The 26875-nt window shown below is 40.6% G+C and overlaps 1 protein-coding gene across 21 annotated transcripts in view; it reads left to right on the top strand.

Annotated features, from left to right (window-relative positions):
• Positions 1 to 26875, top strand: part of PTPRK (protein tyrosine phosphatase receptor type K) — a 569400-nt gene that overhangs the window by 195375 nt on the left and 347150 nt on the right. For all 21 annotated transcript variants that reach the window (XM_065588559.1, XM_065588557.1, XM_005280229.5 and 18 more), the window contains exon 3: positions 2260 to 2531. In XM_065588559.1, the coding sequence (XP_065444631.1) occupies positions 2260 to 2531 (272 nt within the window). The remainder of the gene's footprint in view (positions 1 to 2259; positions 2532 to 26875) is intronic.

Here is a 26875-nt window from a genome sequence, read left to right as displayed (position 1 = left end):
TTATTCCTAGATCAATTAACAAAATAATAATAATTAAACACTATTAATATAGCTTTGTAAAAACTAATTTATTAGAATCTGTAAAACATTTGCTTTCTATTTTGTTAGAGAATAATTGTGCAGTGCGGAATTGCTATAGAAGTCAATGGAAAGTTTTATCAAACAAATGAGTCAATTGCTGATTTTTCTATCTCATTTACACATAAACATTTCTGTTTCCACTGATCAATAACTTATCAACAATTTCTTGTTCCTGTAGCTCATGTGCATTTTCAAAAACCTCCACGCAATGCCTCCTGGTGTGTAGCGTAATTTATTTTGCTTATATCATACACCCCCATCCCACCGCTCCGAAGAGCTCTTTTGCTTACCAAAAATTGTCACAGTTGCTCCACTAATTACTAACAATAGGCTCGATTTTGCAGCCCTTACTCTGTTAGCAAGAATTTAGTCACACAAGGAATGTGGCTCTGGGGCTCCTAGTGTGAATAAATGCTCACAAATGTGAGTAACGGTTGCATGGTCTAACTCAATATAAGGCCATTTTTCAGTGTCTTTGCTCTATAGCAATATATGTGTAGGAAAATTAAGCCATTTTATGTGGTTTAACAATATTTCATATTTATTCATATGGATTCAAAATGCATTTTAGTACAAACATTAAACCTTCAACCCTGACAAAAATCTGTCCTGGAAAGTGCATGTTGTTTCCCCACAAAGCAACATAAATAGTTTTGGGAAGATGGCATGTATATTATTTCTACTCTGAAAAGATGCACCACCTCACTTTCCATGTTTGTATGTCCTTTCTGCTTACTTCATTGACATGTTTTGCTACTTTTAATATCAGTCATTGTTAGCTCTTCTGAGCCAATAGGGCCCGGAGAGACTGAGCTAGTGTCTTTGTCTCTTGAGAATCATCAGAATAATTGGAGTTGCAATTGAGGGCCAAGTTCTGGTTGGTTGTGGCTTTGGAACCCCATTGCAAAGAAGTGTGTCACACAGGTGTAACAGAGAGTGTAATTTGGACTTCAAAACCTTTTTTCTGGTAATGTATGTCATCCCAGGTTGAGATACTGGGATATTAGTTACAAAAACCATATTTATACTTGTAAATTGAGCAACTTTTGACCTGGCAGTCCATAGATGATATACACTTAGAACCCCACAGTGCCATTTTTAGTTTCTTTAGAACAGAATGGCACCTTAACTTAACTGAGATCTGTAAAGCCTTTCATTCCAAAGGATCACAAAATACTTCAGAAACCATTATACAAACAGAATATATGGTTCACTCCACTCTCCACTGAAACACAGCCATTCCTGGCATGAAATGTAGCAGTTCTTAAACAGGCAAAAAGAGTGCTACCCAAAAGTATAAGATAGGAAGTAGAAAAAAGATTCCTGTATCCATTTGAAACTGCTGGGAGAATTCAGCAAGAATGGCCCAGATCCACAAAGGGATTTAAGTGTTTAAGGCCCAGATTTAGTCTCCCAGATTTAGGATGGGATATTTTAATGTGGGTTTCTCTCAGTATCTCCTGTTGAAGTCATTCCTCTTTGTGTTAATAATTACTCATTGGACAAGAGACAGTGAGAGTGACTCTGTAGCGCAGTGGTTAGGGAACTCACCTGAGAGATGGGAAAGCCTGATTCAAATCTCTTCTCTTCATGAGGCAGAGGCAGGAATTTGACCTGGGATCTCCAACATCCCAGATGAGTACCATAACTACTGGGCTAAAAGTTATAAGGGAGACCGTCCCCCGTCCCCCCCCCCCACTCCAGTTGTTTTGTGTGCAGTTAGGCATGTGTTGCTGCCATTGTTGCAAGAACTAGCTTAGGCACCTAGGGTGCCTGACTCCAGGAGAGTGTTCCCAGCTGTGGATTGCAAGCACAGATAGATGCCACCCTATATCCTGGAATTAAGCACCTGATGCTTTTAGATAGGTAGACCTGGCTTACATAGCACCCCCGCCAAGTGTGTTGCCTTTAGTGGATTGCATTCCCAAGTGCCTCTCTTTTCCCATATTTGTATAGACTGCCTAAGTGGCTAACTCAGTGGATTCCCCTGAGTGGCTAGTAGCTAAATTCCTTTGAATCTGTTGCTACTCCTGTAGTCTCAATATTTTGTTTTGAATTGTATTTTAAATATGTTTGAACATTAGTACCTGCCAACCCATGTATTTTCTTTTCCTCTTTTTTAGAGTGAGCTGTTTTGAATCCCTTCATTTATCTATCTTCAACTCTTTCTCTTTTCAGGATCATGCATGATAGTGGATTCCTCAGACCATGATCCTGGAGAAAAGGCTCGACTTCAACTTCCTACGATGAAGGAAAATGACACTCACTGCATTGATTTCAGTTACCTTTTATATAGCAAGAGTGGAGCGAACCCTGGAACCTTGAACATTTTAGTTAGGGTGAACAAGGGACCTCTTGCTAATCCCATTTGGAATGTGACAGGCTCTACTGGCAGAGACTGGCTCCGAGCTGAGCTGGCTGTCAGCACCTTCTGGCCAAATGAATATCAGGTAAGCCTACAAGACATCCTCCTCTTATTGCCATGGTGTTAAATGTGCCAACGTGTGGTGTTGTGACATCCATGAGACCTGATGTATTTAAAGAGCTTTTCCGTACAATTGTAAGTGTGTGTTCTCCCATTCAGTACAACACTCCTTTTGGGGTAAGGATTTTTCACATGAAGTTTAAATTCACAAGGACTCTGTTTTGTATGATGTCCAAAACCCTACATTAAAAGCATTCTATGAAACTTGAAAATCCAGTACTCAGAAGTTAGGAAATGTCAGAGTTAAGGTTGCCTGTGCATTCTTAACCCCCTTCCCCCTGTGCATATGCATTAAGATACAGTCTTTAATTACATGATCACAAACGATTTTTCCCCCCTATCGGAAGCCTGCCTCGTTCAATGCCCAGGATGGATGGTGCTTGCTTAATGGGTAGCTGTTCAATATTTGGTTTTCTCCTTATTTTTCAGTGTGGGCCGATGCCTTTTTTAGTGTGTACTATTCAAACCCTGCTGTGAAGACAGAATTATTAGTTTCGTCATGAGCTTTACTGTGGCTCTTATCACTATACCATCTAAGCGTGTCCCAAACACTAATGAATTTATTTTCACAACACCCCTGTGAGATGAGATAGTATTCCTATCCCCATTTGGGGGGGGATAGTTGGGGAACTGAGGCAGAGGTTAAGATCAAAGTATCCATTCATTTTGGGTGCCCAATCTGAGACACCTAGGATCTGATTATTCAGACTTCTTATGAAGTGCTATAAAATGCTGTGTTTGAAGGACAGCTCCCATTGACTTCAGTAGCAGCTGTGAGTGCTCAGCACTTCTGCAAATCAGGCTCTAGGGTCTTAAGGCAGTCACCCAGAAAATGAGGAACACACAGTTAATGACCACCTGTGAAAAGTTTGGTTTAAGCGATTTGATTGGCATCACATAACAACTCTGTGGCAGAGGCAGGAATAGAATCCAGTTCTCCAGAATAGCTTTCAGTTGCAAATTTACCAGTAGTAAGGAGACATTGTCAAAACAGTTAGGCTTAACACCACTTTGAAAGTTGTTTCACCTTGTTGGTATTAAAGTAACTAGAAATGGGCTCTGTTGGATTAGTTTGAGAGAAGGCTGCCCTTCTGGTCACTTGAAGCTGTTGCTTCAGGCTACTCAGGGATATGGTGTGAAGAACAAAACTGATGTACACAAGAATACAGCCATGTGATAAGGAGGAACTGTGTTAACTAGTTACATCTGCTAAGAAGTGTCAAACAATCCGTGTCAGAGCTCTGCACAATACTCTAAGGGACTGATCCAAAGTCTATTCAAGTCAATGGGAATTTTCTATGGATTTTAACAGGGTCTGTGTCAGACCCCAAAGAAGCTGTTCTGATTCATTGCATTAAGTGTCTATATGAAGGGTGGTGGGTTCAAAATTTTCTAAATATCAATTATAGAATTTTGTATTGCTGCCCATCACCATAGTACCTGAGTGTCTTCTATGTAAAACCTGTAGCAGTAAACGAGTCCCTAGTGGATTCTGAGGAGTTTCTGGCACTTCACTCATTTCAGGGTTAAAACTGTACTAGGAATAGGATTGTTGTTGATTTTATTTTTTTAAAGATTTTTATCAACTCCTTCCACCCTTATTTTTTGATTGGGAGAGGTCTAGAGGTAGTGGTGTAGGAATTATGAGCATTGTGAGTGGAAAGACTTTTTCAAAGAGGAAGGTTTTGCAGTATTTTCTAAATATGGTCAGACTAGATTCACCTCGATTGATATTTAAACAAGATATGAGTATTCCATTATGCTTTAGCTCATCGGGTGCCAGTCACAGCCATATGTTTCTCTCTTATTGGTTTCTGATTTTTAATACTGCTGTTTTACTTTCTCTCTTTTTTTAAAGTTTAAAGGTATTTATACCACAAAATATGTTCAAATAACACGAAATTATTAATGCCATGAAAGAAAAGTTCAGATAGTTAGAGTTGTTTTGGAGGGGAGAGGGGTGTTTCGCTAAGAGCCTTGATATTATTTAAAAGCAGGAATGATTTATTGGTAGTTTTTATAGCAGTGATCAAGTTTTTGTGTACCGCAGTAGTCAGACTTGGCAATGAGATTGGTGGTTGGGGGTTTATGCAGGTACCATAGCCATTCTTCATTTATGTTATAACCTTCATATAATTTCTGTAAAATCCTGCATTCAAAAGGTCCCTCCCACTCCCAGCTCCCCAGTGTAATGTTAAAATAATGTAAATTACATTGTTGTTCAATTTTCTTATTTTTAAATTAAAAATAAGAAGTAGGTGTGTAGGCCTGCCGTGACCTATACATAAGCTGCACCTGGCCTGTAAATGCTGCCTTCCTGCTGTTCCTGGTTCAGTCAGTTGCACCAGTCTAATTTTATATAATTTCTTACTAAGAATGGAAAATGTATGACTGTGTGTTTTTATGTTTTTGAATAGAATTACTTTTTTCTGTCCTGTAAATGCTTCCTTTGAGGTCTCGAGGTTAACAGCGCTCTTTCAAGAACACAGTTATTTACAGTGTTAGCTTTAACGTTGAGCTATATTACAGAGCACAGTATGAATGCCTCTTCTGTTCAGTTGCATTCTGAGTGACAATGCTGCAGTTCACTAGCTCTGTAGGTTGCCTGTCCACCTCTTGTGAGTTCAGTAAGCAGTACAGGAAGAACCTAGACATGTTTAAAACAAGATTGAAGGCAAACAATTTGTTTTGAGAATTGCATTGTCATAAACTAAACCTGGCTTGGTACAGATCCCCAAGCAAGGTCACCTTTTGTTAAAGATTATAAACTGGAAAATTTATATAATATGTGCACTTTTAATCCAAGCAAACCTGCATATCTGATTTTTTTAAAAATTTCTTTCCATTTACTTGAAAAAGTCAAGTAGAAGTCAATAGGTAATACAGTGTATCAAAAGTGATGTGTATCAGTTGTTTAGATACCGAGACACACATATTCGCCATCTCTTAATGACACATACTATGTTTAAAACAAACTCAAGGGATGAACTGGAGAATTACAGGCCAGTAAACCTGGCATACCTGGTAAATTGATTGAAACGATAATTAATAGTAGAACAATAAAATACCTGGAAATCATGATAATACGGTCTGTTCAGCACAGTTTCTGCAAAAGGAAATTTTCTCTCTAATGTATTAGAATATTTTGAACATATTTAGTATTGGATAAAGAGAAACCGATTGACATAGTTGATTTAGATTTGACAAAGTCCTTCACAAAAGGCCACTGAATAAAGGAAGTAGTCATGAGGTAAGAGGCAAAATATTGTTGTGAATCAAAAATAGGCAAAGCGGTGTTCTTTGTTAATGAGACCAAATCCAAAGAATGGAGCAAGTTTGTATTTTATATAGTGTAAAGACTGTGTTGTAAGTGGACTGAAAAAGGAGTTTCCTTCCACTCCTTAGTATGTTATTAAAAATCTCATCACTTACTTTTAATTGTTTAGCTGTGTTCTGTTGACCATCATATGCCTGTTGCAAAAGAAGAAATGCTTAAGTTCTGCAAAAGCTTTGCCAGAAATCAGTGTCCTCCATTGCATTCATATAGCAGAATGTAGCATTCTATGGCAAACCCCAAAATTCCAAGTGCTGAACTATATTAAAGCTATAGGGCACATAAGGTGAGTGAATAGGTTGCTGATAAAAAGCAAGATAAGAGGGCTCTGCTCCTGTTCTTTTGACACTCCTGTACCACATGCAGTAAGTGATAATTTAGAAAAGAGTAGATGTATTTTTGTAAGAAATGTTGCACTCATTCCAAAGCATAGTTGCCATTGGCTAACTGCTCGCTGGGAAATGAAAAGGAGGCTGGCTGATCTTGCTGTGTTCCTGTGGGTGCTTTCAAGCAAGAGGGTCAGTAATTCTTCCACTGTAGGTTTTATACTCTAGGAAATTCCTGAAGTTATGTAATGATATGATTTATCTCTTCTGCTACTGGCAAGATATTTTCATTTTTCCTGTTTAACATGGGGATGAACTCTCTAGGAGAATTGTTTGGTTAGAGAATCCTTTGGGATTGAAGGCCCATATTTGAATTTGGTACTCATTAGTTTTTGTTTAGTTTTGTTACTGTTGTAATGGAAAAAGGCCACCCTTGACTTGTCTAAAATCTATTTTAGGGAAAGGAATGTCTGAGGTTGTATTGTTTAATGCACTCTGGAGTTTTGTGTCTTTCATTTTCCATATCGGTTACTATAAAGCAGGGGTTCTCAAACTGGGGGTCGTGAGGTTATTACATGGGAGGTCACGAGCTGTCAGCCTCCACCCCCAAACCCCGCTTTACCTCCAGCATTTATAATAGTGTTAAATACAAAAAAGTGTTATAATGTATGAGGGGGGACGCACTCAGAGGTTTGCTGTGTGACAGGGGTCACTAATACAAAAGTTTGAGAAACACTCCTGTAAAACATTAATTTATTCTAGTTAAGTTGGTTGTTTCTGTCTAACTTTGTATGTGAGTCTAACAGTGTGTCTACACTGCAAAAACAAAAACACACATGGCAGAGAGTCTCGGAATCCACATCTGCAGACTTGAGCTTGCACAACAGAACAAAACTTGCAGAATAGACATTCCCTTTTAGGCTAAAGTTTTGAAATCCGGTTGGAGGATCTTGGAGCTCAAGCTCCAGCCTGAGTGGGAACATGTATATTATTTTTAATGCCATAGCACAAGCCCGAGTCTGTAGACCCGGGCTCTGAGACTCACTGCTGCAGGGGTGATGGGGATGGGCTTTCTTTCTTTTTGTCTTGTCAGTATAGACATACCATCGGCGCTCTATACTGATTTCCCTTGATTTCTCCGCCCTTTGGTTGATGAGAATCATCCTCTGCTCAAGAGTGTCTCCTCCTTTGTGCTTCAAGCACTACCATTTTCTGTTTCTCCTTCTCTTGCTGACCACAATTTCTGTTTAGTATTCACTTAGTTTTGTATTGACAACAAAGGGGAAGGAACACAGGCTCAAATCAGATGTAGTCGAGTCATCAGGGCCTAATGAAGTTCACTCTAGAGTAATTAAGGAACTTGTCAAAGCAATTCTGATCCATTAACAGTTTTCTTTAAGAACTCATTGAGGTCCCGGAGGATTGGAAAAGGGCAAATATGGTATCTGTGTTTAAAAAGGGGAAAAAGTAGGACCTTGGTGAATTATAGACAAGTCAGCCTAACTTTGATACCCAGAAAGATACTGGAACAAATTATTAAACAATCCGTTTGTAAGCACCTTGTAGGTAATAACCAAACTAGGTAAATATGGACCAGATTAAATGACTATATAAGGCTGGTGCAGAACTGGCTGAAAAACAGTACTCCAAGTAGTTATCAGTGATTCACTGTCACAATGGGAGGATATATCAAGTGGTGATACTCAGGAGTCTGTCATGGGTCTGGTACTAATCAATATTTCCATTAAAGAATTGGATGGTGGAATGGAAAGTATGGTTACAAAAATTTTGTATGTCACGAAGATTGGCGGGGTTGCAAGCACTTTGGAGGACAAGATAAGAATTCAAAATGACCTTGATAAATTGGTGAATTGGTCTTTATTTAATTTTATCTTAGTGATTTCAGACAAGTATATAGTCCTACACTTAAGAAGTTAAAAATCAAATAATACAAATACGAATTATGAATAACTGGATCTGACGGTTATAATAGATCACAAACTGAATGAGCTAACAACTTGCCTTATATTTAGATAAAGTAGATGCATTCAAGTAGGAAGAGCCTGATGAAATTCATCCTAAGGTACTTAAGGAACTAGCTGAAGCAATCAAAGGGTACGTCTTCACTTACCGGAGAGTCCGGCGGCAGGAAATCGATGTTCTGGGATCGATCCCGGAAGTGCTCACCAAGAGGAGTACGCGGCATCGACGGGGGAGCCTTCCTGCCATGTCTGGACCCGCGGTAAGTTCGGACTAAGGTACTTCGAATTCAGCTACGTTATTAACGTAGCTGAATTTGCGTACCTTAGTCCGAAGTGGGGGCTTAGTGGGGACCAGGCCTCAGAACCATTAGCAATTATGTTTGAGATCTCATGGAGGACTGGTGAAGCGTAGACACAGTACCTATCTTTTCAAAGGAGAACAATAGACCAGTCAACCTGTCTTTGATACCTATAAAGATACTGAAACAAACTATTAAACAATCGGTTAGTTTGTAAACACTTAGTGGATAACAGGTTCATTAGGAATAGCTAGCATGGATTTGTTAAGACCAAACAAGCCTAATTTTCTTGTTTGACTGGGGAGGCAGTAGACATGATATATCTTGATTTTGGTAAGGCTTTTGACATAAACCCACCTGACAGTCTCATAAGCAAACTGGGGAAGTGTGGGCTAGATTAAGTTACGATAAGGTGGATGCACAACTTGTTGAGAGAGAGGGCTGAATTCAGCAAGATGAAATTCAATAAAGACAAGTGCAAAGTACTTCACTTAGGAAGTTAAAAAAAATGCAAAACTACAAAAGTGGGAATAATTGGCTGGGTTGTAGTACTGCTGAAAAGAATCTGGGAGATTTATAGTGGATCACAAACTGAATATGAGTCAACAATGTGATGCAGTTGCAAAAAAGGCTAATATCAGGGATGTTTTAGCAGGAATGTTTTTGGTAAGATAAGGAAGGTAATTGACCTTCTCTACTCAACATTGGTGAGGCCTCATTGGAGTACTGTGTCCAAATCTGGGAGCCACACTTTAGGAAAGATGTGGATAAACTGGAAAGAGTCCAGAGGAAAGCAACACAACTAAGAAAAAAAAGTAGAAAATCAAACCTCTGAGAAAAGGTTAAACAAAGTGAGCATGTTTAGTCTTGAGAAAAGAGGACCGAGGGCAGACCTGATAAGTCTTCAGATGTGTTAAGGACTGTTATAAAGAGAACTGTGATTAATTGTTCTCCATGTCCACTGAAGGTAGGACAAGAAGTAATGGGCTTAATCTTCGGTAAGGTAGATGAAGGTTAGATATCTTAAATTAGAAAATCTTTCCAATTAAAATGGTAGTTAAGCTCTGGAATAGGCTTCCAAGGGAGATTGTAGAATCCCCATCACTGAAGGTTTTTAAGTACAAGTTGTACAAGACCAACACTTGTCATGGAGGGCCTAGGTTTACCTGGTCCTGCTTCAGTGCAGGAGGCTGGTCTTGATGACTTCTTGACATCCCTTCCAGCCCTACATTTCTGTGATTCTATATGATGCTGTTGTGAAAAAGGCAAATGTCATTCTAGGGTATATTAACTGGAGTGTCCTATGTATGACACAGGGAGTAATTGATCCACTCTACTTGGCAATGGTGAGGCCTCATCTGTATTACAGCATCCAGTTTTGGCAATCCGCTTTAAGAAAGGGAGAGTTGGAGAAAGTCTAGATGAGAGCAACAAAGATGATAAAAGGTTTGGAAAACCTGACCTATGAGAATATGTTGAAAGAAAGGGGCATTTCTAAAAAATAGGAAGCAGTAACATACTAGCAGAAAGTGTAAGAGGTAAGAGAGAGAAATGGGATATTTTGTCCATGTCCTTGCTCTCTCTAACCACACTGGCAGTTAAGTTAAGCCACGCTGTTTCTGCCAACATGGCTTAATATAGACCACAGAGAACCATTTTCCACGCCAAGTCCCTAATATTTTGTAATTATTATTTTTCAAACGCATCTAATTACTATTTGTTGGTCTCTCTTAGCAAGTCAGGCGACCAGAGTTTAAACCTTGTTAGCTGAACCCATGTTGAAACTTTGTCTAAAACTGGCTCAGTTAAGATGGTTTGATTGTAAGTGTAGAGAAGGCCTTAAAACCAGCACTTGGATATCATGGTGCAGTTAAATACCTAGATAGATTGTTGCACATGTGAAGCACATTCTTGGGAAACTTTTAGGAAGGTTTCACTGAGGAACTGAAAGTTCCAGTAACGCTGACCTGAGATGGTGATCAAGTGAAGTCTAATCAGTCAGAAGAAGTGCATTAACGAACGGGAGCCAGACTTGAGACAGGCTGGCAGGATACAGATGTAGCAGTTAGAGAGATGGGGAAAGAGCTGAGGGTTTTTGACCTAAGTGAGAGAGGTTCCATGTAAGAAGAACATATTCAATTAACTGAACTTTAACTATCAAAGTCAGTGAAAAACGTAGAATAAGGTATTAATCAGTCAAGAAATTCCCTGAACAGGTACCTTTTCTTTCCCCTTGCTAGTTCATTTAAATCTAGAGGTTACAACTCAGATATAGGCAGAATTCTCTTAAACCTTTTCTACACAACCCAGCTATTCCTGCTAAGAACATACATGATGAATAATAAGCAAGTGTAGACACTGTTTTCATTTAAATAAAACATACTGCATTCCATTTTGAACTCCCTTATTTGCTTGTTAATCACTTGGTCTTTTGGCTAGTTTCCAATAAGCTTTCTGCAACAAACCCAATTTTTACATCATTTTGTAGCTGATGTGCAAGGTTTCCAGCCTCATGTTTCAAATTAAGAAGGTTCTGAACAGAGGTTACTTCATAAATTCACCTTTAATGAGCCTTTTCCATGAAGGATTTTATCAATTTTGGGGGATCACAAATAAAGGTAGGACAGATTTCAGTCTTTTGTAACCCTATGAATGGCTAGGGATGAATCTAGTACTGACTGAAAGAAGGTGACTGTAATAGGTGTTAACCCATTAAAACTGATTTCTTTAGTAATTGTAGTTAGAGATGGATATCTTTTCAAACCTTCAATAATTGGCACACCCATTAGTATTTTTCTTTCAAGTGATTCATTTCCTAGTTCTCTAATTTGGCAAAATGCAAGTGAGGATTCTGTTGTGTTTCTAAAATATAGACTCATAGTCTTTAAGGTCAAAAGGGACCATCATGATCGTCTAGTCTGACCTCCTACACATTGCAGACCACAGAATTTCACTCCTCTAATGATTAGAAATGTTCACCTAATTTCAAGCCTAAACTTGTTGATGGCCGGTATATAGCCATTTGTTCTTCTGTCCACATTGGCGCTTAACATGAATAGCTCCTTTCCCTCCCTGGTATTTATCCCTCTGATGTATTTGTAGATTTCAATCATATCTCCCCTAAACCTTCTTTAGGTTAGGGTAAGCAAGCCAAGGTCTTTGAATCTCCTCTCATAAGGTAGGTTTTCCATTCCTCAGATCATTCTAGTAGCCCTTCTCTTTACCTGTTCCAGTTTGAATTCACCTTTTTTTAAACAGGGGAGACCAGAATTGCACACAGTATTCCAGATGAGGTCTCACTGGTGTCTTGTATTATGGTACTAACACACCTGTCTCTACTGGAAATACCTCCTCTGATGCATCCTAGGACTGCATTAGCCTTTTTCACGGCTGCATTGGTGATCAACCAATAACCCAGGTCTTTTTCCTCCTCTGTCCCTTCCAACTGATAAATCCCCAGCTTATAGCAAAAATTCTTGTCGTTAGTCCATAAATGCATGACCATGGACTTGCATTAAATTTCTATTTAATGTACTATTAAATTTCATCCCATTTATATTACCCCCATTTACAAGATCATCCAGATCTTCTTGTATGATATTCCGGTCCTACTCCGTATTGGCAATATCTTCCAACTTGGTGTCATCCATAAATTTTATTAGCACACTCCACTTTTTGTGCCAAGGTCGGTAATAAAAATGTTAAATAATATTAGTCCCAAAACCAATCCCTGAGGAACTCCATTAGTAACCTCCCTCCAGCCTGACAATTCACCTTTCAGTATGCCCCGTTGTAGCCTCACCTTTAACCAGTTCCTTATCCACCTTTCAGTTCTCACATTAATCCCCATCTTCTCCAATTTAACTAATAATTTCCTATGTGGAACTGTATCAAATGCCTTACTGAAATCCAGATAGATTAGATCTACTGCATTTCCTTTGTCTAAAAAATCAGTTTTCTTCTCAAAGGGTCTAAGAAGGGGATCACGTTGGTCTGGCATGATCTACCTTTTGTAAAATCATGTTGTATTATATATCCTTTGTTCCAAAACCTCGCGTGCAATTGAGGTCAAACTAACTGGCCTATATTTTTCCAGATCACGTTGTTTCCCCTTTCTTAAAAATAGGAATTATATTAGCTATTCTCCATAGACTCATAGGGTACGACCCCCCAAGTTTACAGATTCATTAAACATGATTGGCAATGACTTATTTCCTTCCCTCTTCAAATGTACACTATGAAAATGCTTGTGCTTCTTTTTTTTTTCCTTTACTGTTGAAGCTTTCATCAGATAAAAGCATATTTTCTCATCTTCTTACCTAAGGCAGTACTGTAACAATGATGAAACTTATGCAGTTTTGGAAACGTACTCAAATATGAATGCTTGCTTTCTTTTTAATATTGCCTAGCAGTGTCGCACTCTGGACACAACTTAGTAATCAAAATAATCATCTATTCTTCCATACAATTTATAGCAAGAGCTTCTCACAGGCTTCTCACAGAAAGTCATAAATAAACTTTCTTTGGCTCCTTTTCAAAGCCCAATACTAATGCCTTGTGATAAATGTTAACATAGATTAAATGTTTTTTTCTAATCTGAAGATTTTTATACTCCTGCAATACATACACACTTGCAGTTAATGGTGCTTATCCTATTTATCATGAAATGTTTACAAATTTGGGGAAGTATTAATTTTTCCTAAATTGAGCAGAGATTAATTTCTAAAAGAGTAGTTACTTCTAATAATAATATAATGCCTTGATTTTATATAGCGCTTTTCAGCAGTAGATCTCAAAGCACTTTACAAAGGAGGTCAGTATCATTATCCCCATTTGGCAGATGAGGAAACTGTGGCACAGAAAGGCAAAGTGACTTGCCCAAGCAGACCGGTGGCAAAGCCAGGATTAGAACCCAAGTCTCCTGAGTCCTAGTTTGGTGCTGTCCAGCAGGCCTCACTTCATATAGTTTTGACTATGATGAAATTGTATTTCTCATGTAAAAAAATCCAATCTTCGTACTCTTGTTTGGTGGGTGTGCTAAGGCCGTCTGACTTTTCTTCATGGGGTTGTGACCCATGAATCCTTTGTGCCAACTGGCAAGGGATTTTCAAGAATATCTTGCTTTTGGTATGTAGATTTTGGTTAACCAAAGTGTGTCATGTGAAGTCTTAAATAAAAGCCAGGGTCACACTGGTTGTTAATATTCTTGTGAAATGTATGTACTGATACTAGGTAAGGAATTATGTATGTACATTGAAAATACATTCTTAGATTATTTGAAGAAGCAGGCTTCCTGTCGGACAAAAGATGTTCATTCGCCTGTTTCTCTGTTGGCATGTAGACGAAGCATTGTAAGATAATGGAGGCACATTTACATACAAAATCAACAGAATGATATGAAGTCAACAAAGGAGACACAACAGGGGAAGATAACCTTGTCTTGAGAGAAACTTCAAAGGGTTGCTGGTCTACCTTTGGGGAACAGAGAAGACACCCCTATCATTCTGCACCCAGGAAGTAAATGGACAGTATGATTACATTCATGAAAATGGGAGATCAACCAGTGCTGCAGAGGACATTTGTGATGCAATAAACTTCTTCAGACAGGTGGTTAGCCAGATAAGTTTAGTCTCCAGAAAGCATGTTATGAGTTTTTTATGTAACCTTTTACTTCCATTATCCATACTATCTCTTGAATCTTTGGCTTATAGTGAAAACAAGAAGTTTATTATCCATCTTAATGCAGTGATATTAAGTAAGGAGTTGATCCTCAGCTGAATCATACAAGCTGGTGTATACACTGTTCCATTGGGGACAGCAGACCTGACAGTTGTTCTGTGAGTGTACAGTGGAGAAGGGACTGGACATTACAGGGGAACACTTCAGAGGGACTCAGGGACTGGGGTTGCAAAGTAAGGGCTAGCATTGCCCAGAGAGCTTGGGTGACTAACTGGCTCAATGAGTCAGGGAGTTGACACCCAGTTGAGCACCAGGAAGTCTCCCTCTCACTGGAAGCAGGGAGGTAACAAGGTGATTCACAGTCTTGGGTACTCCAAGAACTGTCACAGGGGTATTCTCAATCAGGTGGTCTATCCTCTCTCTTTCAAATTCCAGTAACTCTAGTGACATGGTAAAGTAGGCAAAGTATGCCAAAGTTAACACATCTAGTGCCCATATGTAGGAAAGGGTTCACAATGCTAATGTAGTACACAATATATCCAGTTCGTTTTACAATCCATCTCTCACATACTGTGAGGCTGTTTGTGCAATTTTTGTTTTCTCCCAAACTTGAGTTTTCTATCATGCTTATTATCTAGAAGTCTCACTGTTTCTCTCCTGCTTCCTCTGTTGAAAAGTGAGTTATGGCTAAGGAAAAAGAAAATGCAGAATCCCATTCATTGCTCTTTGAAGCTATAAAGAAAAAGCAGGGACTACAGTAAACCTTCCATTTTATGTAGTGTCTTCCATGTAAAAGATGCCTGAAAACATTAGAGCTGCATATCATTACAGAGATGACATCAGCTGGGGAGAGAAAAAGCTAGGAAGAAAAGTTTTCAGGTGAGATATGAGATGACAATGGTCAAACGTGAGAAATTTAGGAAACTGTTTTGCATAGGGGCTGCAGAGGAGAAGACTCCTGCGCTAGCATTGTATGGAATGACCGAGAGATGACCAGTGCTAGATATATGGCAAGGGGAAAGGAGCAGGAAAAGAGGCTGAGTTGAAGAGCGATAGAGGGTTTTACACATTTTTTTATTTTTTGGTGATTTTTTTAACTGGTTTCTGAAATGAAGATGCCCAGAGTCTCACTTACACCATCAAATCTAATAGTGCTAAGAACCCTGGATGAACAACTGGAAGTAGAAAAGTAATTCATTATTATTTCTCGCAATAGCATGGGAGGGACAAATGCAATGATTCATATACATAAAGTAAACTCTTACACAGAATAAAATTTCAGTACATGGCATTCTTTGTCACTTGCAGATGCAATAAATTCACAGTCAGATCATAACCCTCTTGCACTGATAAGTAGTTACTTGCACAAGTGTTCCTACAGACTTCTATAGCACTACTCCTGAGAATAGTTGTTCATCAGTGTAAATAAGGAGGTTACAAGCTAGTCCTCAGAAAATTTGGATTTGCATGCTTTCATTTTAACTGCGACTATTACAGGACACTGCATGGTGAGTCAAGAAATCTCATCAATTTTTATTTCATTACTAAGGGTACGTCTATACTTACCTCCGGGTCCGGCGGTAAGCAATCGATCTTCTGGGATCGATCCCGGAAGTGCTCGCCGTTGACGCCGGTACTCCTGCTCTGCGAGAGGAGTATGTGGAGTCGACGGGGGAGCCTGCCTGCCGCGTGTGGACCCGCGGTAAGTTCGAACTAAGATACTTCGACTTCAGCTACGTTATTCACGTAGCTGAAGTTGCATAGCTTAGTTTGAAGTTGGGGGCTAGTGTGGACCAGCCCTAAGGCACTGAGTTCCTGTGGGCATAAATTTGATTTCAAGCTTCGTGTTAAAAAAGATTTTTATTTTTTTTTAAAAACTACAATGCATATGGGAACACTGCTTATGAGAGTCATTGCCTATGCTCGCCTATGTTTTTTACAAATGAAAACATTAAAAATCATTTTAAAACAAAAGAAAAACATACCCACAGGGGGACTCTCTTCTCTTGCAAGTTAAATAAAAATGACATACCATAAATACCAGAGAGAGTATGAAGACTAACTTTGTAAATTAATTCATTTGTAGAAGTATCAAATGATAAAGCTGGTCTCAATTACTAGTCCAGATTTTGTGATCATCTGCTGTAGGATATTTCCACATGTCTGTTTTGAGTAATAGATATTTCATTTTGTGTTTGATACTTACTTTTCCTGGTTCTTTTTTAGAATTTAAGTGTCCAAAAGGGAAGGAGACTTTTTTTTACACACTAAATGCAGTCAAGAGTAGACTGTAACATTTCCATCCAGCAGTTATGATATTCGTGATAGTGCTCCAGCAGCTCTTGATGCAATACTGAAAACAGAAATGCAGATAACTACCATTTTAAAACAATTTATTGTGAAGTCATATTGACTACTGCCTTTGGTGGCTGATAAGATTATGCTTAGTTTCTTAGCAGCACTTATTACTTTTCTGTGTGATTTGAATTTCAGTGTGACCCACTCATCCATTCCATTACAAAGACTGGTTTCAGTGTAGCAGCCGTGTTAGTCTGTATCCGCAAAAAGAAGAACAGGAGTACTTGTGGCACCTTAGAGACTAACAAATTTATTAGAGCATAAGCTTTCGTGGACTACAGCCCACTTCTGACTTTTCTGCATTTTAGGCTGTATGCAGTGATTTGGACAAAATTTTGGTTCGGGGGGGGGGGGGGGGGGGGGGGGGAGGAGGAGGAGACTGACAAAAAGTGACATGTAGTAGTTAGCCTGAAGTATTCTTTGTGGGGAGCTGAAGTATCAGTTCTGGGAACGCAGTGGAAAAGTGAAAGGATGTAATTATCTTAAATGATTATAAGAGCCCTGTTAGTTTTGCAACTAAGAGGCTGAAGCAATGATGAAACAAAAACTAGATGCCTGCCATACTTGTGGTTAGTATCTTTTTTAAAATTCTTTTTGATAAGATGGTTACAGAATCAAGTTATGCTGCCATAAATAAGGCAAGTTGAAATACTGACAACAGAGATTGGTCACTAAGAATTATGTCCCCCACTGGCAGACCTTCCTGAGGATTTACAGTTAAACTAGATGTATGATGAGTTTGAAGATAAGACTAGTTTGAAACAAGTTGTGGCTTGATAATGGTGTGTTTTGTTTCCATAATATAAATAACTATTTTACTTTGCCACTTAAATTCCTTTAGGAAAATGTCACTATATTAGTATTTCTTCTGTGATGGTTTTAAATTACTTTAGCCTATTAGAAATACAAAATCATTTGTATTTTACATTAAACGGGGAAAGTATAATAATTCAATGTCAAATAACATTCTTGATTATAAACGAGTGTTGAAAAGAAAATATTGCTCAGCAGCTAAAAGCAGCAGATCTTGTGTAAATCGGTGCCCAGAAATGAAGGTGTGGCTTAAGTTGATGTCACCCTCACAAGCAGAGAAGGCCTTCCACTCCACTGAATGCTGAAAACTCCACTCCAAAAGTGAGATGAGGAAAGCAAATGACCTTAGTTTCTTTGCCTGTAAAAATATCAGATCCTCAACGAGAAAGCGCATATGGACACGAGTTTCCTGTCCTTCCAGGCCCATCACTGGAGAGGTAGAACAGGCCAGCCTGTGGATTGCTAAGTCAGTGCAGGACTTGGGGTGCCAAGTAACAATTTGCATTGTTAGTTCCTTACACCATAAAGGAAATAACTTTTGGGCTTTTTAAAGCCAGAGTGGCTACCGCCTAAGAAGAGACAAATCTTCCTAAACCTTAGTGAATTGGATAGTTAAAGTCAGCGGTTCTCAACCCGTGGCTCGCGGGCCGCATGCGGCTCAATTAGCACACAGCTACAGCCCAGTTCAACTGTGTGCTAAAGGCTAGCCCGGGTAGCGGAGTCTGAGTTCACGGCTGCCTGGCGCTGTGGAGTCCAGGCTGCCCCACCACCCAGCACAGTGGGGTCGGGGCTGCCGGCCCGCCCTGCATGGCGAGGGTGGGGTCAAGGCTCCGGCCCAGCCCCTCAGTGTCGGCGGACCGGGGTCTGGGGTTGCCACTCAGCCCCCTGAGCTCCAGGGTCCGGGGCTGCCGCCCAGCCCCACAAGCTCCAGGGCTGCTGCCCAGCATATGCAGCCCACAATGACAAAAAAAGGTGCGAACCCCTGGTTTAAGTCTTCTTCCTTTCCTTTCACTCGGAATCCCTTTGAAGTCTTATGCTCCCTTGTTCTCCACAGGGTTCTGAATATCATCAGTGAGTCTGACCAGAGTCTACTAAATTATGGGCACGATCCATGGTCCATGAAATCAGTGAAAAGATTCTTATTAGAATAATAGAACCATAGAAAGGACTGCAAGGGTCATCTAGTCTAACCCCCTGCCAAGATGCAGGATTTGTTGGGTCTAAACCATCCAAGACAGATGGCTATCCAGCCTTCTTTTGTAAATCTCCAGCGACGGAGCTTCCACTATCTCCCTAGGCATTCTGTTCCATTGTCCTACTATTGATTTCACTGGATTTTGAATGGGGTCCTCTGAGCAATAGCAAAGGCAGTGGCACTAGCTCTCGATAGACTCAGAAAAACTTACTTTAGGGGCTAGAAACTTCATTTTTGGGGGTTAAAAGGTTAAGTTCTGCCGAAGTTTATGGCTTTAGCCCCAACACTCGCCAGAGAAAGTTTTTTCTAATGATCACTAGTAAGTAGATTTTTCAGGTCTTCAGGAGTACAAATAGTATAGGACTCCTACAGAAGGATCAGTCAACCAATCAAATAATAAACACTTCCAGTATTGTCAGTCATACACATTAAAAAGTAATAAATTGGGCACCTCAGAACTATGAAACTGACTTTAAAATATGAATTAAAAAATTGGGCTTTTTTATTTATCGTGTAGTTTTTGAGTCTTAAGGGTTCACTTTTCAGGCTTTTATCTGCAACTTGTGGGATTTAGAAACCTACTTGTTATTTTATATGAAAGCTGAGAGTCTCATGTAATCACTTGACTACAGGCGCTGGAGATTTAAGAGAAATACCGAATATCACAAGACTCTCAATAAAATCATGAGTTGGCAATGCTGCACAACTTTTTCTTAACCAGTTTCTCACCAGCTAGAAACAGTGAAATTAGTGCAAGAAGTTGTCATAGAAGTCTTTCATGTATGGTTGGGGTAGATAGGTAGAGAACAGTAAACTCATGATACATGGTTCTTTAGGATATAATAGCCGAAAGAGCTTAAATATATTCTGCTGGGGGATTACCAGACTTCTTCTTCTTTTTTTTTTTTTTTTAAATAGAAGGATGCTCTTCAAGTCATTAACAAAAACTTCCACTTTTAAAAACTTTTAAAATTGCACCCCATTCAGCCACCAAACTTGTGTGCCTAGAATTGATAGTAACAGAGAAATTGGGCATAAGGATCATGGACTTCTCGATGGTAAAATGCTTTGTTCAGCACTTTTGCTTCTGAGGACTGTGTGCTTCCAGCTGCCTGAAGAATGTTTTAGAAGGATGTCTTACTTTTTAAAAACTTTTTCATGCAATTATATTTGTCTGTTGTTTTGTCCTTCCTTTTCTACCTTTCTCAGCCAGGGAAAGAGAAATCCTCTTGGGAAATCTCTTTTCAAATAGCAGCAGATTAGACAGTGTTTTTTAAAGTGTTTTCTCTTTTTCTGAGGTAAACTGTGAATAAGCCTGGGGCTGAAAATGAAGACCAAAAGCTTTTCTTTCTCCAAATGGGGATCTAACAGGAATCCTCGGTTGACTAGTGTGATTGCCCCCTTTTAGGAAAATAAGTGCTTCAAATACTCTAAATCTCTCCCCATTCCCTATTTCCCCATGCACACTCTCCTTCCATCATTTTAGATTTGGGTGAGGGTGACTTTGTCAAACCAACAAGATTGTTACTCAGTGGAAGAAATAACTCAAATTTCCAAAAAAGTGCATTAATATTATTGTATCCCAAAAACCTTTCAAATAGTCAAGGTTCCAGAATAAAAAAATAAAAATAATAATGATTAAAAAACCCCATAAAACTATAGAAAGTAATAGCATAACTTACATTTTTCCCATTGGCGGTATTTATCATATTATAAAGGGATTTTAGGGAGAAGATTCCCCCCCCCTTTTTTTTTTTTTTTTTTTTTTGGAAGTGTGGAGGGAATTTATATGGCTGTTTAAAAAAAAATCTTACAGCCATGTTAAAATAACTTTTAAATATTTAACCAATTTATTTTTTATCGAGATGATCAAAAGGGTGTGAAATTAGAAGTATACTAGGCAATAAATGTTGTATAGTGACTGTAGGGAGGTAGTGAGCTCAAGTGAACTGAGCTTGAGGCTCAAACCCTTTTGACTGGAATCTTTCCAGACTCATTATTTGGCAGGCCACTGCCTTCTGTGCCAATTGCGAAGCTAACTCACTAGGGCTTTAGCTGAATTATTTTTCATGCAGCACTTTGGAGATGTAAAGCATCATTATAAAAGTCTGAAGGGAGTATCAGAAGTATTGGGAGCATAAGCTTTTGTGGGTAAGAACCTCACTTCTTGCATCTGAAGAAGTGAGGTTCTTACCCACGAAAGCTTATGCTCCCAATACTTCTGTTAGTCTTAAAGGTGCCGCAGGACCCTCTGTTGCTTTTTACACTTTCAGACTAACATGGCTACCCCTCTGATACTTGAAGGGAGTATGTTGCTTTCCAAATATTCTTTAGTAATCCTCCATGATCTCTGCTGGCTGCCTGGGAGAAACCCTCAGTAATACTTAGTCCTGCCTTGCAAGTCCTCTTCTCCCTCATGGTCATGTAGGATCTGAGGGTTCTGGTGTCTTCCTTTATTACATGTGACCTTTTTGCAAATCCCTACTTCTTGGTTTCTGTCTCAGCTGTGGCTCCACTGCAGAAAGCATCTTGTGGCCGCTCATTGTGTCCTCAGTGATGGATTAGCGCAGGAAATGTTAGATGCGACACTTGACTGGTTGTACCTGAATCCAGGCATAGTGAATGGAAACCCAAGTAGCACATTTTCCTTGCTTTGCCCAGTGACAACTATCAATGCTTTTCAACTGTTAGGCTGAGCCAGGAGACATTTCCTATTCCTAGGGGAGGATTCAAATTCTGTCACTGCAGAATAGTGAAATTCATGGGGCTGTGACATATTCTCCTGTTACTGTACTGACTACAGTGCAGCTATTGTCTTCTTTACTAGAAGGAAAGCTGTGTCCTGCCAGAATGTAGTTAGCCTTGGAAAAGTTTTTAACAGAGGTTTCTATACTGAGGTGATCAACTTTCATTATCTCAGTCAAAATTATGGGGAAGTGTAGAGTGCATTGTGCTGACAGTTCATGAGTTTATCTAAAAAATCTGAGCTTTTTGAATAGTTGTATTGTCCCTTGAAGGGAAACAAAGAACTTTTGCAAGTTATTCTTTTGAATTGAGCCAAAATTAAATTTTGATTGTGCTTCACAGACCTGCATTTGAAGGCTTGAAATTTCAATCCTGCAGGTTCTTAGCTGTTCAACTACATGAGAAATTAGGTTAATGCCCTGAGCTAATAGAGGGTCACTTCTGTTTAAGGAATAAATAATTTACAAGCCAGGAAAACAGATCCGTTCATTCCAAATGATTTGCAGCAAACCTATTAAATGACTTCTCAATGATGCTAACCTGTTCTGGGCAATCCCTATTTGTAAGACATTGGGGCCTGCTAAATTCTTCTTGCATTATCCAAGAGAGGGACAGTCAGATTTGATGATAACTTTTCAGACAGCTTGAGAGCACTTCTAAGCTTATACAGCTAAAAAGTGAGGAAAAGGAAGTGCTGATGGTGTATCATACCCTCCTGGTGGCTAGGGTTACCAGATAGCAACTGTGGAAAAAACAGGACAGGGGGTGGAGGGTAATAGGCGCCTATATAATAAAAAGTCCCCAAAAACGAGACTGTCCCTTTAAAAACGGGACATCTGGTCACCCTACTGGTGGCTAGCTTTCAGCAACTCAGATACTCAGATCTGGGGTTCCAATTTGTGATCTGTTGGCTGTTGATGGTCTGCAGAGGGATGCCTGAACATATGGTGTTGGCTCTCCTCTTTGTGCTCCTTGAGGATGAACTACTGTAACATCCTTCTTTCTCTTCTTCCCCCTTCACTCAGCTTGACTGTTAGTCACAAGAACCTGAAAATTGATGTTAAAAAAAAAATACAGCAATTGGGAAGTGATTAGTTATTTTCTAATTGCTTTTCACATGTGGAGTGGAGTGAAGATAATTTAAATACAGAAAAAAAAATATTTAAAATGGGTTATTCCCCATGTGCAGAAACTTTCCTCTAAAAGATTTTGGTGGGACTTTTATGTCCTTAAATTTGAGTTAAATCTACAGCAGTAGAGGAATTTGGCAAAGAAAAAGAATCTCTCAATTGGCTCTCTTTTCTATTCATCTTTCTTAAAGTGCACAAAGATGAAATGCTGCTTTTGAACATTTAGTCTTTTCTTCTTTTCTCTGATATTTTTTCCCCTTGGCTTGGTGGATTTAAGGCATAGTTACTTGGCCATATTTTTTATAAGTGAATAGACTGCTTATGGGTACTATTGTTTCCCTCTTTTAATCTTGCAGATATAGCTAATCTAGCATTCTCAGTCATCAAGGAAATGATGAGGAAATAATTGTAGTCTATACAAGCCTTCCTTGATTTGGGAGCTGTTTTACTTGTTAGCTCACTCAAATCCTGTACTGTGTTGTCCCTTTTTGTGTTGCTTGTTCTGCATGTTCTTGAGAAATTGTGCTAAAAGTCTCTCCACTTGTTAGTCAGAGGCATTGTATGATTCTGAACTTGGATTTCCTTTAACTAGCTCTCCCTCTTACAGAGATGCAAGTTATTTAGGGTACAAGCAGTATCTGGGTGGGACACCATGGAAACAGGAAATGAGTGAAGTTAGGCTGGAAGCAACTCAGCCATATGGAACAGAGGAATGGACCAATCTGAAGGAGAGAGAATAAACCCCCATATTGCAGCCTTTGCACACTGGCTCTTGCATGCAATTTTGGGAACTTGACAGACTTCCTGATTTGGGACAGGGATACTCTGCAGCACTTGGGATCACCACCTTCAAGAGCAGATGCTCTGGGAAGGTGATCTCACATGAGACAGGTGTTTAGACGAGGATCATGCAGTGGAAGAGAGAGGATGAAAGCCCTTGGAGGCACAACACAATCCCTGAAGTACATGTAAGGTTACCACCTGGCCAATATTTGACCGGCATGGCTGTTTTTTTATGGATTTACTAGTTGCCAGAAAAATAATGTAATCTGCTGTTGTTGTTGTTTTTTTTTTTATGTGGGTCTAGAGATTTGCATTATCATCACAATCCACTGGTATGTCTAATGTTAGAAGTGCTTGTGTCCAGCTAAAGATGCTGGACACAAGAAAAAGTGTCCCACTTCCGCAGTTCAAGTGATAACAGATCAAAACTGGTGAAAATACAGCAGCTGTCTGACTGCCAACACCTGTGTGAGAGAGGGTTTATCCAGTGATGAGCTGCCAGAATGTTAATAACCGGCTCCCTACCGGGTTTTCGGCAGCACTTTGGCAGCGGGTCCTTCAGTGCCGCTGAAGACCCAGAGCGAGTGAACGACCCGCCGCCGAAGAGCCGCCACCGACCCAATAGGGAACTGGTTATTAAGTGCCACCCGGTGAGTACAAGCTCCTAACTGACCCCCCCCCAGGGCCCCATCCCGTACCCAACTCGCCCCTCTCCCTGTCCCTTGACAGCTCCAACCCCATCCACCAGCACCCCGACAGACCCCCGGAACTCCTATGCCTACCCAACCCTCCCCTCCCCACCCCGTTCCCTGTCCCCTGACTGCCCCCCCCCCCCCGAACTCCGCTTCCTCCAACCGCTCCCTTCCCCTTATCCAACTCCTCCTCTCAGCCCCGGCCCGGCCCCCTTACCATGATGCTCAGGGCAGCGTGTATGGATGTTGCGCGGCTGCTGGAGCTCGCAGCCCCACTCTCTTACCACCTCTCAAAGCGGCAGGAGCTGCAGAGCTACCCAGGAGTGGTCCAGAGGGCTGGCGCCAGGCTCTGTGAGAGGAGAGAAGGCGGGGGGCTGGGGAGCCTCCCCAGCCGGGAGCTCAGGCGGGCTGGACAGGACGGTTCCGCGGGCCGGAGTTTGCCCACCCTTTTAACAACCAGTTCTAAACTGGCTTCTAAATTTAACAACCGGTTCTTGCGAACCGGCTCCAGCTCACCACTGGGTTTATCACGCGAGAGTGAGGAGATGTGCGATGTTATCATTCTTATTGACATGTGTTATCTCTCTAGATACTATAAGTGACTGTTGAGGGGAGGACATTGTGGATTTGCCTTGTGGTTGAAGGGGTTGAGATTGCAGTGGACTTGCCTTGTGGAGTGGGTTGGGTGCAATTTTTTTTGCATTTCAAAGATGATAACCCGAAGTACATTCCATGAGACAACAGCAAAGGTGAGCAGGTAGCCAATGTTTCATAACCATAGGGTGATTCATTTACTGTGGAAGACAGCATGAGGTGGTAAAGGAGTGATGCCCTGCACTAGGACAGCATTGCAAGGCATGTGTCAAGTTGAACTATTATAGCAGAGTGTGCAAGAGCAGAGGAAGGTCCCGGAAAGATTGTCAGACTTGTTCAAGAGGGGGCTGGCACATCACAGCAGTAATGACATCATGACTCTCTCCTTGAGTCTGAGAGCATATTAGGTTCAGGCTGTCAGGACAAGAAAGGAACAAGAGACAGTACCAACTTCCCTGCATGCAACAATAGTAATAGAGAAGTGACATGCAATTTCAGCTGGATATCAGGGCCTCCTGCAGTGTGAATCCTTGGGGTGAATTAGACTCGAACAGACTCATTTACAGAAGTCAGGAGCACCCTAATAGTGTACAATGAGAGCATAACGCAGCCTGTAGGAAAATGTGATTTCATAGTAACTAAACTGGGGGAGGGAGGGGAAGACAGCTGTTGTCAGTAGCTACCGGTGTGGTGCTCTGCTATTGTTTGATAACAGTCGACTGCGTGTGTGTTCCCTCTGTGTGCTGCCCCGGCTCTGCGCAGATCGCTGATACAGCAAACCCCGAGAGAACCCCCAAAGACCACAGACTCTGGTAAGGTACGAAGGAACCCGAGCCAGGTTTATTGTCAAAACGAAGCACCGTAATAGTTTCCTGTAGACTCTACAAGACATACTACGAATTTGTGCCCCCGGCATTGGACCGGCTCAGTCAGTGGCGGGACTTTCCACTGCCTCCTAGGCCAGACAAAGATGCACACTCCGGGACCTACTTTTACACAGTTACAGGACAGAGTACTCATCCCTACTGACGTATTGAGGTACAGTTCCTTGGCTCATTAGGGTGCTGTCTCCCCCTTTGATCATGTTGTTTCAGACAAACAGATCTATCCATCATGCTGTCCTTTTGACCCTGTCTTTAAGATGCACCTGCCTGTTCCTTGTTATGTCTATGGAGTGTCCTTGTATTGGGCTGTCCAGGGGCCATCTTGGCACAAGTTCCTCTTATTAGCACTTATATGTGAATGCACCTGCTTCTAACAACCTTCTTCTCACCCACTTCTGTGAGTGAGGCCTGCCTCTGGCTCACAGTCCAGCTTTTGCTTAGCAATGCCTGGAAGTACTTTGGTTCAGGCTTCAGACCTCAGACTGGGCCTCTGACACAAGAGTTTGTTTCAAGGCCTCATCTTACTACAACAGCACCAACTGACGTTTGTGATGATGCATGGTAAGCACCACAGACCCCCCTGCAGGAATGTAACCATACAAGTCATGGATCGGGATGCAATGTCAGAATTTTAATAGCATGGGGAGTCCCATGGACAGTGGAGACCATTTTAAAAATGTATGGGGATGTTTTCAAAGGTGAATGGTTCCTTGAAGGCGGGAAGTGTGCTTACCATGAAGGAAAATTCCAATGCCCTATGTAATTCAGTACACAAGTATCAGAGGGGTAGCCGTGTTAGTCTGGATCTGTAAAAAGCAACAAAGTGTCCTGTGGCACCTTAAAGACCAACAGATGTATTGGAGTATAAGCTTTCGTGGGTGAATGCCCACTTCATCAGATGCATGTAATTGAAATTTCCAGAGGAAGGTATAAATATGCAGGCAAGAATCAGTCTGGAGATAACGATGTTAGTTCAATCAGGGAATGTGAGGCCCTCTTCTAGCAGTTGAGGTGTGAACACCAAGGGAGGAGAAACTGCTTTTGTAGTTGGCTAGCCATTCACAGTCTTTGTTTAATCCTGATCTGATGGTGTCAAATTTGCAAATGAACTGAAGCTCAGCAGTTTCTCTTTGAAGTCTGGTCCTGCACATCCACCAATGTTATATACGTCATCATGTGCCAGCAATGCCCCTCTGCTATGTACATCAGCCAAACTGAACAGTCCCTACGTAAAAGGATAAATGGACACAAGTCAGATATTAGAAACGGCAATATACAAAAACCTGTAGGAGAACACTTAAACCTCCCTGGCCACACAATAGCAGATGTAAAGGTAGGCATCTTACAGCAAAAAAACTTCAGGACCAGACTTCAGAGAGCAACTGTTGTCCAGAAGTCTCTGTCCAGAAGTACTACCAGCCAGGAAAGCCACTAGAGAATCCGGCATGATGCATCCGAGAGAGACTTGAGGGTAGCCCTTTTGTAGGAGTAGCCA

Source organism: Chrysemys picta, chromosome 3, assembly GCF_011386835.1.
Source record: "Chrysemys picta bellii isolate R12L10 chromosome 3, ASM1138683v2, whole genome shotgun sequence".
NCBI classification, from domain to species: domain Eukaryota; kingdom Metazoa; phylum Chordata; order Testudines; family Emydidae; genus Chrysemys; species Chrysemys picta.
Note: the sequence above shows the minus strand (reverse complement) of the source record. Positions and strands in the feature narration are given on the sequence as shown.